Raw genomic sequence first — 14,458 nt, 5'->3', positions numbered from 1 at the left:
CCCCTGCACAGGATGGTCCTGAAGACACTGCCCAAAAAACTTCTGTAGAGCCTGGACACTTCTACAGAGTGAGGGGGTGGGGAGGCCAAGGCCCTCATGTACCTAGTGAAGTCCAGCTCCAAACCCATCCTTCCCCACCCAGCCTCTGCTCCTGACAGCACTCAATCCACAGGGGTGCCCTGGGGGTGCTATTTAGAAACTCCCTACTGGACCTGGGAGAGGTTGCGGAACCATTCCAAGCTCCAGATTTCAGCCCTCACTCTGCCACGAGGAACTGGCAGTCCAAGCAAAAGCATGTCCCCCTGGGCCTCTGCAAGGGAACCACCAGGGCCAGGTGGGAAGCTGTAAGGATGGCCCAGACAGGGTTTCAAGGCAGCCTGCTGACAAAGCCCACGTTGGGGGTGCTTGGCAGTTTTGTCCATAAGCCCACAAGGTAAAGCTAGGAACCTTCAACTCAGGCCCCACAGACCCTTCAGACACTGGCTTTTACCTCCTGGATTGACTCCAACAGGAAGTGATGACAATCACGGCATTTCCTGAGTACTTTTCCCTCTAGACACCTGACACTAGTGAGTCTCTGTAACATTATCATTGAACCCTCCACACATCCCTGAGAGAAAGTCTCCAGAACTTCTACACTTAACTTACACACAATGAAGGAGGTTAACAGAGCAAAAGTATCTGGGTTGAAATGTGTGCCTACCTTCTGGCAACTCTGGACCCACAGTGGTCCATGGACATCCAGAAAGCTCTGAGCAGTGACCAGCACCTCTCAGTGAATACCGAAGGCTGGCCAGCCTAGAGCACAGGGTAGTAGGTGGCCCTTCTTGCCAACCCCAGGAAAACTCACGGACACAGAATTCAATTGGCTGCAAAACTCAAGCCGTTTAATAACAAACACTCCCCCACCCTCACCCCCCATCACAGCACTGGGAGAGCCATGGGTCCAACCCACGGCAGGGGTAGGTATGGGGAATGGCGGGGTGGGGGGGGCCGGCGGAAAGCCAGGGTGAATGTGTTGCTGACTCCTGGGAGAATCAAGTCGGCTGAGTATGGAAGCCTCTCCTTACCCAGCCACCAGCAGGGAGCGCAATCTAAGGGAGGCTGGGGCTGCCCAGAGGCCCAGCCAGAGAGGCTGAGTGGAGGCCAGGCCAGCAGAGGGAGGAGAAGGATGAAAACAGAAGAGACGCTGGTCTGTCACCAAGCCTAGGCCCTCTGGCCTGCCTGTGCCAAGTCCACTGGTCCACAGCTGGCCTTGCACATTGAGGGGCTGCCGCCACTCACACCGGCCTTGCCTTCTTGGCCTTCTTCTCAGACCTCACAGCCTCATCATGGGCTTTCCGCTTCTCCGCCAGTTTGTTGGCCTGTGAGGAGAAAAGGGAGGACTGAGCTGTGATGGGGGGGCAGGGAAGGAACCCAACCCCCTTTCTCCCACTCAAGGCCACCCCGTAAAACGCAAGCTTCCAGAAAAGCTAACAGGCAAATTACTACCATGGGGGAAAACAAACCAATCTGAACCACCTTGGGTGAAGAAATATGCCTTCACTTTTGCCTCTCTAACTCAGTATTTTATGGGCCCACAGCAAGTTAGGAGGATCACAGGCTCCCAGAGCTGGAAGCAACCGCCCCACTGACGCCTTGACCTGGGAAAGCTGGGTGCCACTCAACCTTCACCAGGAGCTGCTGGGGAGGAGTCAACCTGGAACAGGCTTTCCCCCAGGGCCGTTTGGCAGCATCTATTACAAAGCAGGTAGGCCTTTCAACCCGGCGATTACATTCCTAAGAATCTACCCTACAGAGACACTTGGATGGAAGTGAGAGGTGCTTAAGTGTCTTCTAAGAATGACTAAAAATGGCAGACAACCTAACCCTGTCAGCAGAGAACACTGTAAGATGCCGTGGACAGAGGTTCAGGCTACGGTTAAATGATAAACACACAGCAAAACAACCTGCAGGCAGGCCCTGGAGATACTGCAGGTTCAGTTCCAGTTCACCCCGACAAACTGAAGGTTGCGATAAAGGCAGTCACCCGAACTTCTCGGCCACTTTCCGGTCTCCAGGCACATTTAAAAGTTACGTTTATACTACACTGTTGACTATCAAGGGTGCAATAGCATTATGTCTAAAAACATAATGCATATATCTTAATCAAAAAATACTTCATGGCCAAAAAAAAAAATGCTAACCTTCACCTGAGCCTTTAATGAGTTGTGATCTTTTAGCAATACTGACATCGAAGAACACTGATCACAGATCAGCAGAACAAACATAATAATGAAACAGTTTGAAATGTGAGAATTATCAATGTCGCTGGTGACAGACACATGAAATGAGTAAATGCTCTTGGAAAAATGGCGCTAAACAGACGTGCTCAACACAGGGCTGCCACACCTCCTATTTGTTAAAAAACAGTATCTATGAAATGCAGTAAAGCAAACGCAATCCAAGGAGGTCTGCTTGTCTATGCAGCACCACACCCCCCAAATAATGTCCATGTCATTACGTGCACAAAAGAAACCTGGGCGGCTGTTACTACGGATCACCCCATGGGCAAAGCTGAGTCGCTTTCAGGCCGTCCATTAGAGTTCCGGTGTGCATGAAACTCTTTGAAAAATAGTAAGTGTATGTGGCTTTGTGAATGAGAAAGAAACAGAAGGTGAACCAAAACCTCCCGTAGTCCCTCCAGGTGTATGCACTTCCGTAAGGCGCTCCTTCATAAAAGCATGTTGGCTCTGCTGAAACGGCTCTGGCCCCGGACCCCACAGACTCAGAAAGCGCCGGATGCAGGAAGGACACTGACACCAAGATGCCCACATGGGCCTGGGTGGGGGCCCCAGACGCTGGGCCGGGCCAGGAAGCAACCTCAGAAAAGGGTTAAGAGAGGCCCCGAGTCTGCCCGGGAGAGCTCGCGGCCTCGAAGCTCAACTCGGGCAGGTCGGAGGCTCACCTCGCGGATTCTGCGCCTTTTGCCAAACATGATCTTGTTGTACAGGTACTTCTCCCGCTTCTTCATCATCATGATGGCCAGGCGCTTGGCCTCGCTCTCCTCCTCCTGAGCCAGCCGCTGCTTGTCCTCCAGCTTCACCGTGCCCGCCATCACCCTGGGCTTCTGGGGAAACAGGGTAGACACTCGTGGAGGCAGGCTGCCCACCACCCTCCACCCCCAAATGGGCACCAAGACAGCCAGGGGGCTGCTGCCAAGGCTGTGACCCCAGTCAACTCTCCGGTACCTTCCCCTCTGTCCTCTGCTCTTCTGGGGCCGTCTGTCGGGCCTCTGTCCTCCGCTCCTCTGGGGCTGTCTGTTGGGCCTCCATCCTCCGCTCCTCCAGGGCCATCAGACGGGCCTCCTCCTCCTTTTCTGAACCAGCCTCCATATCCTCCTCCTCCTCTTCTTTTCCTTCCTCTTCATCACCATCACCTTCATTGTCCTCTTCATCCTCCTCCTCTTCAGATTCGTTCAAATTTCCTACAAACAGCCAAGGACTTCTGCTCTTCCCCCGTGGCGTGAGACCTGGCACTGGGCACCACCCTCTTTGGCCACAGGGATGGTCCAAAGGCGGTGCAGGGCTGTCCCAACCATGGCCCCTCTGGCACTGCCCCACAGAGGAAACTCCAGGCTCTGGACACCTGAGCTCTGTCGCCTCCTATGTAAACTTCCAGACCATTCCGCTGAGCTACTCCGAACATCAAGAACACCTGACTATAGAACACAAACGGCCCTCCCCCTAAGCCTTATTCCAGAGGTGGGTTTAAAGGGCTTCATGCCCCTGCTGTCCTGCTCTCTGGAGCTTTCTACATTCATAGCCAAGAAGGGAAACAGCCAGCTGAGGCCCAGGGCCAAGGACAGCCTGGAGAAACCTGCCCACTGCCCCCTACCCCCGGCCCGGCCCCTCACCTGGGTGCTCCCCCCGCTGCAGCGCCAGCAACTTCAGCTTCTCAGGGGGGACATAATCGCCTTCCTTCTCTGACACAAAGGGCGAGAGGTGTGGGGGCAGCTGCACCCCGGGGAAGTAGTCTGCCACGGGGAGGAGGAGCCGGGCGTTCACAGAGTCGAACACCCACTGGGGCTGCACATAGCACCTGGCACAGGGCAGAGGCAGAGAGTCATCACATCTGCAGGGAACTTGACATAGACCCCTATAACCAGAAACCCAAACAAGCGGAGGAAGACGAGGGCCTCGGGGGCCCACCTGCCAATGATGGGGGTCTGCTGCCCAGGCCGGTCGACAATCTGGTGGGTGATGCTGGAGTCTGTGACGTCGTAGGTGGCGCCGATGCACAGAGATCTGTCCCAGGACACGTTCCCCCCAAAACTCCTACAGGCACAGGGAGAGCCCACAAGAGCGCTCAGGCATGGGGTGCCCACCATGGCCCAGCAGAGACCTCCTGCCCTGAGCTGGTAAGAAAGTGATGCCAGCTGCCCTCCCATGAGTGTTTCCCACATGCTGGGGACAGGCTGAGAACTTTCCTCGCCCATTCTGTCAAATCTTCCCGACAGCCCTAAGCAGTGGATGCTGACACCAGCCTGATGTTACCCACAGGCTCCCAGGGCTGCCTGGTCCAGAGCGGGACCTAGCCCAAGCTGTGGCAGAGCCAGTGTCATCAGCCTCCCCACCTGATGATGAAAGCCAGGGCCTCACGGGGCACCTCGCGGTTCAGGAAGAACTTCAGGCCCTCAAAGAGCTTCTTGTGCTTCTCCTGAGCCTCTAGCTCCTTCCTGCGGTCCTCCTCCTGCGCCGACACCTCCTGCCGCGACAAGGGGTCGCTCATACCGTCAGCCCCACCCACACCCCCACTGGACGCAGAGGTTGGAGCCTCTCCAGCTTCCTTTTAACTCCCAGTCCTTATGCCTCCCCATTCTGCCTCTGCGCCCCTTCTAAAAGACAGCACAGTCCTCACCCCATCGGCAGGAAACTCATCCACTTCAGCCTCCTCCTCCGTGGGCACCACCACGCGGGCCAGGCTGGCACCAAGGGCAGCCAGTTTCTGTGGGAAAGAAGCAGGGCTGCTGCTTGCAGGTTGGGGGGTTGTCGGGGGGCATGGATGGGGTGGGGCAGGGGTGGCACTGACAGTTCTGGGATGGATATCAGCAGGTTTGGGTTCAAAAGACCAGCCCTGAGACCACTCCCAGCCCCAGACCAGGAACCACCCTTCTGGGGGAGGCGGGGCCCGTGCTCTGACAGCTTCTCTCACCTCCATAGAGCTTTCGGAGTCCAAAGCATAAGTGTCATCACTGGTCTTCGCTTCTGCATGGGGCTGACCCTCGAGCTGGGAGGCAGGCGGAAGGTCAGAGAAAAAGGATGCCCACTGCTCCCACCTCGGCCCCCACCTCCATGTGGGGAGAGAAAGGCCAGGGCCCCTTTGGGGGAGGAGAAGGTGCTGGGCTGGGCCGGGCCTACCTTGGGTGGGTAGTGCAGGTTGAGGGACTGGTAGAGGCGGAAGTTGACGAAGCCCAGCAGAGTCGTGTAGAACTCGGTGAAGGTGGCCATGACCCTGTAGTCCACGTCTGTTGGGTGCTGGGGACACAGGAGGCAAATCAGCAGTGTGGGTGCAAAGACTGCACTGACAACCCAGGCAGGGTGGGGGTTCTGCCTGCCCAAGGATCAGGACCCCCCAACTCAAGGTGGCCCTGTCTTCAGAGCTCTGCCCATGGGAAGAGGCCATGTGGCATGTCCCCACCCAGGAGTATTCTGGGCACCAGTGAGGCTCTAGACACGGTCCCAAGGGTTAGGGGTGTCCTGGAGGCCAGAGCCCGATCCCCATGCCATAAAGGGGACAAGAGGTGTTAGAAAAGGGAAGCCCTTGACACGATGTTTCCAGGACTGGCTGGCGCCCCCCTCCCCTGCCCCAGCTCTCCCCCTCAATCTGCAAGTCAGACTTCTGTCCCTCCAGAGGCCGCTAGTGCCTCCTCCATTACTTATCCCACAATTTTCGTATAATGTCGCCTCCAGGGCTAGCCCACAAGCACCTGGAGGCCCAGCTGGGAGAGGCAGCCCTGGAACAGTCCATCTGCCTGGGTGGGGGCAGTGGGTGGACGGCACTCAGAGCCTACAAGCCTTGGCAGCAGCCTTGGCACAGACACTCAGAATCCAGCAAGCCTGCCCTGGGGCCAAGCCAGAGACAAAGGCACAACCCGAGGACCGGGGATGAGCTGGGCAGCTGCCTGGCTCAGCCCCAGGGAGCTCTGGAGAAATGGGCAGAAGAGCTGCCTGCTTGGGGCAGAAGCACAGAGCAAGCAAGAGGCACAGGGGGGCTCGTCCTTAACCTTGGAGACGATAAAGCAAAACAGGGCAAGGATCTGAGACCGAGACCAAAGTGCCTCAATGCCTAAGCAGCACCGCCCCCAAAACCAGGGAGGCCTGCCAACTCCAGGGACCTGGACGGGAGGATGTGTCAAGCAACGTCAAAATTGGTAACGTTCACAATAACCCTTCGGTGCCTGTGCGCCCGTGACACTGAGCTGTTTCTCCATCCTGCCATCAGGCAGCAACTGGGCTGTGGGGGTGCAGGGCTGGAGAGGTGCCCCATCTGTCCCCCAACGACCCCCAGTCCTTACACGAGCATCTGCCAGGGCCTTCAACACGCCCAGGAGCACGTGAGCAGCGACTCCCCCCCAGCACAGTGCTGAGCAGCCCTCTGGCCCCCACTACCTGCCTGGGTCATGCTGCCGGGTGCCCAGCACTGGCTGCACCGGGGGAGGGGGCATATTGGGGCCCCAGCGACAACTCAGGACCGGTCCCCCATCCTCCTGCTAAGAGGAAGCAGTGGCAGTGAGCTGGCCAGAAAGGAAGGAGGAAGGGGCGGCCTGTTCCCTTCCCCTGTTCCCCAGGGCCAGCTGTGCGGAGGCCGGCTTCCACAGGGCCCTATTCACCACCCGGGAGGACAAAGACCAGTCTGAGCAGCGCAGGGGTGGGACATCAAAGAGAAGGAAGGAGAGGGAGGGCCAGAGAGGAAGGAGGGAAGGCAGGGAGGACAGGGGAAGGGGAGAGCACAGGCTCTGGCACACACACCCACCCCAGGGAGTGGGCACGCCAGCGGCTGAGGACCACACCCGCCTTTCTCCCACAGAGACCGCAGGCTGCCACCAAACATCACCACTGCTCCACACTAAGACGTGGTTCCAGCCCGGGCCCCCAACAGCCCAGAGTAATGGGCAGGGTCCCAAGGCCCCCAGACCACCAGCTCAACCTGGATACCCACCCCCTGGCCAGCAAACCCACCATCCAGCCAGGCTGGTGCACCTGCTCTCCACCGGAGGCACCAGATTCTGCTCAACTCTCAGCAGAAAGCGGGGCCAAACACAGACCCACAGCATAGTAAGTAGGAGGGGAGCCTGACGGGGACCCTGTGGGAGACTAGAGGCTAACCACCCCCCATACAGAGGCCAACCCTGGATTTCTCTCAATGGATCCGGCCAAATATTGCCACAGTCTGAAAAAAAGATAAATAAGAAGCAGTATCCCTAAGTAGTGCCACTCAATGCTCACCCCCAGATCTCACGCAGCCCCCAGCCCTGGGTCGGGGATGGGAATGGGGGGGCAGAGGAGTCCAGTGATACAGCTGTTCCCTGTTTGCTCAGCAAACCCCAAGGGCCAACCACCAGGCACTTCTAAAGCTTTTTTTCCTTAGATCCTCACGACAAGGCTTAGAACATGGAAACATGTTATTAACTGGGGCACAGAGAAGTAAAGGAACACGTCTAAGGTCAACCAGCCAGCAGGTCTGGAGTCAGGCGGGCTCTGGCTCCTGTTACAATGGTGCACAACACACTCCCCACCCTCCGGCCAGCACTCAGGAGCCCAGCTTTCTCTGCAGGACAGGAAGCACCCCCCTCACTCTCTCGTCTCTGTCTAGGAACCAGAGAGGGAGCACCGGCCCCGCACCCCCACACCCCCCTGCCCCCCACGGGCACACTCACATCGTGGGAGAAGGTATAGGGCGTGATCCACACAATGGGCTGCCCCAGCACCTCGGCCTGGTAGTAGATGCCTTTGATGGACAGGAAGACCTGCGGCGGAGGGACAGCATGGTGAGAACACGGGCGGCAGGGCAGGGAGCAGGCTGGGGCCTCCCAGGCACCCCGGGCTCACCTTGCGCAGGGCACGGGCAGCGATGACGTAGTGCATGAACTCCACAGCAAGCCGGCGGCACAGCTGGATGGTGTGCACGTGGCACTTGCCAGTCCGTGGGAATGTGGAGAAGAGGAAGCACATGGAGAGGGCATCGTCCAGGTCCCGCAAGGCATCTATGAATGTTGGGTACCTGCGGGGCCAGGAAGGCAGCACTCACGGGGTCACTCAGCCCAGGCTCTGACCTCCTGGCCCCAGCCTGTTAGCCATTCCAAGGCCCCATTCCCTGGGTCAGGACCCGCCACCACCATCTCCTGAACAGACAGCTGGGAAAAGGCTGAAGCTGCCCTAGGGGACCAGGGTGGAGTCAAATCCATCCAGTCTGGAGCTAAGTTTCCCAGGCCATCAGACCCCAAGAGAAGACAAGAGATTTTAGGCAGTCCAGGGTGTCTGAACCTCACCACTACTGACATACTGGGCCAGGTTTTCTGTGCCGTAGGGGGTTGTCCTATTATACTGTAGAGTGTTTAGCTGTACCTCTGGCTTCTATTCATTAAATACTAGTAGACCCCCTGCCATCCAAGTCATGAGAAACAGAAACATCCCTAGACATTGCTAGGTGTCCCTTGGGAGGCAAAATGACCCCAGGCTAAGAACCACTGATTTAGCCGATGAATGAGGGGGACTGCTGAGAAGGCTGGGCAAGAAAAAGGTTAAGATCAGAGGTGTCCAGCTACGTCTTCCAGGGCTAATCATGCATCCCATGTGTACCCCGGAACTCCAGCTCTCTCCCACCACAGGGCCTTTGCACTTGCTCTTTGCACAGCATGAACCACACTTCCCCTGGCTGGCTCAAATGGCTCCCCTCTGAGACATCTCCTCTGACAAGCCTGTAACTGACGTGTGTCCTCCAGTTCCCTTCAAGGCTGGCATCCCTCACGGCACACACATGGAATTGCATTAGAAAAACTTGCCAGTTTGCTTTTAGCCTGCTTCCTCCAAGAGGATGCCAGCTCTGTGAGCGGGGTCTTGGTCTCATTCCCACCAAATCCCCAGCACCAGGTCAGAGCCCCCTGCTCACCGCTCCTTGACGATGTGGTCGAGCTTGTAGTTGGGCTTGTTGTCCTTCAGCCGCTCGACTGTGTTCCACTCACTCTTCCCATAGGCCTTGCGCAGCTTCCGGACAAACACCTGGAAGAGAGGACGAGACCCTCTTGGGTGCAGGAGAATACCCGGGGCAGGAGGACACACGAGGCCGCTTGCAGCTGACCACGCTGTCTGCCTGTATGACCCGGCCCCCAGCCCAGGATCTGCACAACAGCCGACTCCAAGGAGCAGCAAACCTGACCCAGGCTGAAGACGAGCCCGCCCACAGCACCCCAGCGATGGATGGACAGGGATGCCCACTCAGTCGTGCTGACTCCACCTATTTACGTGCAGGTATAACATTTTCAGCCCTATTCTCCAGCTGAGGAGTGAGGCAGTTCAGAGCCGGGGGCTTGGGCCTTCGTTCTCACACCAGTCTGCATGTGTGGGGCTGAGCCACACAGGAAAATGCAGCCGAGGCTGGTGGGGGCCCCAAAAGTCCTCCAAACCGACTGACTTTCTCCCTCCGAGTGCTGCAGGTCAGGCCTGCCCTCAGTGCTCTTCAGAGGCTCAGAGGCCACCTCCGTTGGGGTCAGAGCAGCAGCTCTGAGGCAGCCAGTCCCACGGGGGCCCACTCCCCACGTGGTGAGTTTAGTGGCCGCCAAACCCAGCAGCAGAAGAGGCACCCGCCTTAGTGGGCTCTGGTGAGCAGGCCCCCCAGCCCGGCCCTGCTTCTCTGCAAAGGCTTCGATCATTTGCATTCGGTTTGGTAGAATTAGGCATCTACTTTTCCTGTGGTAGTTAAGCATTTAACGGTTTCTATTTGCAAAATGAAAAGCTTGGTCTCGGGAAAAAGAACCCAAATAGGAGGGGTTTCTTTGGGCAGAAAACACACCAGAGATGGGGGAAGAGGGTAGAGCTCAGCAGTAGAGCACATGCTTGGCATGTGTGAGGTCCTGGGTTCAATCCCCAGCACCTCCATTTAAAAAAAAAAAAAAAAAAAGAAAAACTACCAGAGAACCCCTGAAAGACCACAATCTGTTTCAGAGGCAACAAATTTACTCTTTTCCAAAAGAACCAGGGGAAAGTATGACAGGTGAAACATTAACCATTGGCCAGGTCCCGTGGAAATGATCTGCACACCTGAGATCTCAGTCAATCCCTTTGAGGTAGAATTACCTCACCCTTCACACAGGCTTGCTCAGAGTTTAAACAATCTGCCCAAGGTCAGTGTTAGTGGGGCTGCACAGAGCAGCGAAGGGCCCCACCCAGACCCCCAGAGCCCAGGCCTCACCTTGTATTCCCGAAACTTGTTGACAATGGGTTCATGGAGGAGGAATTTGATGTCTTTAATAAGGTAAAAGGTTCGGGCTGCCGTGGAGCCCTTGTTAACCTTCTTCTTGTGTTTGGGTTCATGGGGATAAATGCCCTTCAAGATGCACAGCCGTCTGAAAAACAAAGGCCATTCCTTCTGTCAGTACCTGTGCTGAGTGCTGGCCATGTGGGGCCTGGAAATAGCAGGGAACACAGAACATGGGCGCCCTGACTTTAAGGAACTCCCATCCTGGTGCAAGAGTCTGATAATCATGAGCTCCCTGAAAAACAGAGTGCAGACTGTCCTGAGTACCAGAAAGAAACATCAGGATACTGCCAGGGGCCACACTGGCAGGCACTCCCTTCAGCAAGAGGAGTCAGGAAAAGTCTCCCTGAGAAATCAACATTTTGGCCACATACAGGCATACCTCATTTTATGGAGTTTTTTTTTTATACATTGAAGGTCTGAGGCAACCCTGAGCTGAGCAACTCTACTGGCACCACTGTCCAACAGCATTTGCCCACTTCACGTCTCTGTATCACATTTTGGTAATTCTCACAATATCTCAAAACTCTTTCATCATTATTGTATTTGGTATGGTGATCTGTGATCTTTGAAATTGTTGTTATAATAATTTTGGGGGCTCCATGAATCACGCAAATATAAGATGGTGAACTTGATCAATAAATGTTGTGTGTGTTCTGACTGCTCCACTGATGGCCTTTCCCATCTCTCTCCTTCTCCTTGGGCCTCTCTATTTCCTGAGACACAATATTGAGATTAGGCTAATAAATAACCCCACAACAGCCTCTAAGTGTTCAAGTGGAAGGAAGAGTCACACGTCCCCTACTTTAAATAAAAAGCTAGAAATGATTAAGCTTGGTGACGAAGGCACATTGAGAGCCAAGACAGGTTGAAAGCTAGGCTTTTTGCACCACAGTCAGCCAAGTTGTGAATGCAAAGGAAAAGCCCCTGAAGGAAATTTAAAATGCTATTCTAGTCAACACATGAATGGTAAGAAAGCAAAACAGCCTTATTGCTGATATGGAGAAAGTTTAAGTGGACTGGACAGAAGATCAAATGAGCTATAACATCCCCTTAAGTCAAAGCCTAATCCAGAGCAAGGCCCTGCTCTCTTTGATTCTATGAAGGCTGAGAGAGGTGAGGAAGCTGCAGGAAAAAGTGTGATGCCAGCTGAGATTGGTTCATGAGGAGAAGGGTGAGCAGCAAATACTGATATAGAAACTGCAAGGTTGTTTTCATGCCTGCTACCAAAATATCCATTCTGCAGTCTGTGGATCAAGGACTAACTTCAACTTTCAGGTCTTACTAATTAAGAAATAGATTTCATAAGGCTGTAGCTGCCATAGATAGTGATTCCTCTGACAGATCTGGCCAAAGTCAATTGAAAGCCTTCTGAAGAGGATTCACCCTTCTAGAGGTCATTAAGAACATTCATGATTCAAAGGAAGAGGTCAAAATATCAACATTAACAGGAGTTTGTAGGAAGTTGCTCCCAACCCTCGTGGGTGACTTTGAGGGGTTTAAGACTTCAGTGGAGGAAGTCACTGCAGATGTGGTAGAAATAGCAAGAGAACTGGAGCCAGAAGTGGAGCCTGAGGTGGGACTGAACTGCGCCAACCTCATGATCAAACTTTAACAGGTGAGGAGCTGCTTCTTAAGGATGAACAGAGGTTCTTGAGATGGAATCTACTCCTGGTGAAGAAGCTGTGAAGACTGTTGAAATGACAACAAAAGATTCCGAATATTATGTAAACTTAGTTGGTAAAACAGCAGTGGGGTTTGAGAGGATTAAGTCAAATTTTGACAGAAGCTCCACTATGGGTAAAATGCTATCAAACAGCACTGGGTGCTACAGAGAAACGTTCATGAAAGGAAGAGTCAGTCAATGCGGCAAACTTCATTGTTATCCTATTTTAAGAAGTTGTCACTCACAGCCCAACCTTCAGCAACCACCACCCTGATCACTCAGCAGCCATCAACATCGAGGCAGGACCCTCCAAGAGTAAAAAAAGATGATGACTCCCTGAAAGCTCAGAAAACGATCAGCATTTCTTACCAGCAAAATATTTTAAGTTAAGACATTGCTTTTTAGACATAATACTGTTGCACACCTAATAGACTATGGTACAGTATATAATACAGTACATAACTCTTACACATTGGGAAACCAAAACATTCACATGCCTTGCTTCACTGTGACATTCACTTTACTGCAGTGAAACCAAATCACAGTATCTCTGAGGTCTGCCTATAAAGGGCAGAGGGAAGAGCATCCTCAGAAGGACAAAGGCAGTAAGACTGGAAAGTGCTGGGTATGCTTGGAAGATGAGAAGTGGGCCAGGCGGTAGGACCCACAGGCTGTGGAGGAGTCTGGACTTCACTCTCTGAGGTGCTGAGAACCCCCAGCTGCAAGATTAAGGGGTCTCTACTGCCAGAAGGGAGAGGATGGGGGAGAGTGCATAGTACCAGCAGGTCCATTCTGATGACTAAGGGCAGCATGACCCAGTGCTCCAGATTCCCCATGGACCACAGTTGGCAAAGCACAGCTCACCAAAGCAAGGCCAGGCAAGAAAGAGGAGGAACATCAGAATCCCAAACAGAGTCTGTAGCAGTGCAGCTTAGACAGGGGTGTGGCTGAGTTTTAGCTGCGTAATGCACTGCCCAGGCATCCAGAGGTCCCCCTCTCCTCTCCAACCTCACCTGAAGTCGGCCAGGCTGAGCTGCAGCTTCTTCCGGGCTTTGTTTCGGGTGATGTAGTTGGTGGCAGAGCCTCGCTCATACTTGGGGAGGAAAAAAAAACAATTCTCCATTAGCAATGATTGCAGTGATAGACAGCAATCTCTGGATATTCCTCATGCCAGAGGCAACTATCACCTTGGATAAGTGGCGAAAAGGCTCCTGGGACAAAAAACACCATGGGGAGGGAGCCCACATGCCTGAAGGAGCTCTCCTGCACTATCTTCAGCTGTCAGCACAGAGGACACATACATCTGCATGATTCAGGGACCACAGGGTTGCTGTGGATCTGGTGCTATGCGAAGCACTTAGAAGTAGTTGATTCCTACTGCATTTTGAATAAAAGCCAATCTCCTCACTGTGCCTGACAGGCCTTGTATGACCTGGTCCTTGTCCAACCCCAACCACACTAGATACCATTCTTCCCCTGGTTTACTATACCCCAGCCATCCTGACGTCCTTCCGATTCCTTGCACACAGCGACCCTTTCCCAACTAAGATTCCTGGCACTTAGTTTCCCCTGCCAGGCTTGTCAGTGATCATCTTATCTGATTGCTTACTTTACTGTCCATCTCCCCCACCAGAAAATGAGCTTGGGGAATGCAGGGACCACATCTGATTGTTTATGTCTCCATCCCCCGTGTCTAGGACAGGGCCTGGTTCAGTAGAAAAGGGAGTAACAAGTTTTAGAAATGATAAAATGGACATCATGGTGGGCTCTACGAAATATTCATCAGTCTTTCAGTAAACGGTCTTTTGGCTCGGCCTGACTGGGGGCGTGCAGCTTTGCTTGGTAACCTCAACTCTCTTACACAGCTCTACTCTAGAATTCTATCCTGGATTTCACCGGAGGAGTAACTGCCGCCCTCGCCCACCTTTGGACCCCTTCTGGCTACTGTCTCATGTCGCATTGATCCCAGCCGCTTCTACACCTACGAGGGACCAAGGCTGGGGAAAGGAGCAGTCCCCAGGCTCTGCTGGTCCTGTCTCTTACATCCCGGAGCACCCCCCTACCGACACTCCCACCGAGGCCTCTCGCTCTTCACCTTCTTTTTCTCTAGGCCTCCCATGGCTCCACGCTGAAGGGTTTACAACCGCCGCGCGGACAGACAGCGCCACTTCCCCCCGCATGTGCCCTGCCTAGGACCCCGAGGTCCCCAACGCTGCCGGCCTGCGCGGGCTGCCCAAGGAGGTGCCTGAGAGAATCTAGGGAAAGATGGGATTTTCT

At 54.4% G+C, this 14,458-nt stretch overlaps 1 protein-coding gene across 1 annotated transcript; it reads right to left on the bottom strand.

Annotated features, from left to right (window-relative positions):
• Positions 1-860: 860 nt before the first annotated feature.
• PES1 (pescadillo ribosomal biogenesis factor 1) lies at positions 861-14,406 on the bottom strand. The gene is made up of 15 exons (XM_006218055.4): positions 14,277-14,406; positions 13,195-13,274; positions 10,450-10,603; positions 9,151-9,260; positions 8,091-8,262; positions 7,919-8,008; positions 5,400-5,516; positions 5,194-5,268; positions 4,900-4,986; positions 4,616-4,746; positions 4,191-4,316; positions 3,896-4,080; positions 3,231-3,466; positions 2,948-3,109; positions 861-1,364 (listed from the first exon to the last, which is right to left on the bottom strand). Exons 1-15 carry the CDS (start codon positions 14,298-14,300, stop codon positions 1,281-1,283), a joined length of 1,833 nt encoding a protein of 610 aa, XP_006218117.1. The 5' UTR covers positions 14,301-14,406; the 3' UTR covers positions 861-1,280.
• Positions 14,407-14,458: the final 52 nt, after the last annotated feature.

Source organism: Vicugna pacos, chromosome 32 (genome assembly GCF_048564905.1).
Source record: "Vicugna pacos chromosome 32, VicPac4, whole genome shotgun sequence".
Classification (NCBI taxonomy): Eukaryota; Metazoa; Chordata; class Mammalia; order Artiodactyla; family Camelidae; genus Vicugna; species Vicugna pacos.
The sequence above is the reverse complement of the archived record's forward strand: the minus strand, read 5'-3'. Positions and strand labels throughout refer to the sequence as shown.

Bases quoted from the DNA above. Each gene is read 5' to 3' on its own strand.
- PES1 (XM_006218055.4), bottom strand. From the start codon at position 14,300: ATGGGAGGCCTAGAGAAAAAGAAG. The intron at 8,263-9,150 runs GTGAGCAGGGGG...CTGGCCCCGCAG, and splicing joins GACCACATCGTCAAGGAGCG to GTACCCAACATTCATAGATG. The intron at 4,747-4,899 runs GTGAGGACTGTG...TTGTCGCGGCAG, and splicing joins ATGAGTTTCCTGCCGATGGG to GAGGTGTCGGCGCAGGAGGA.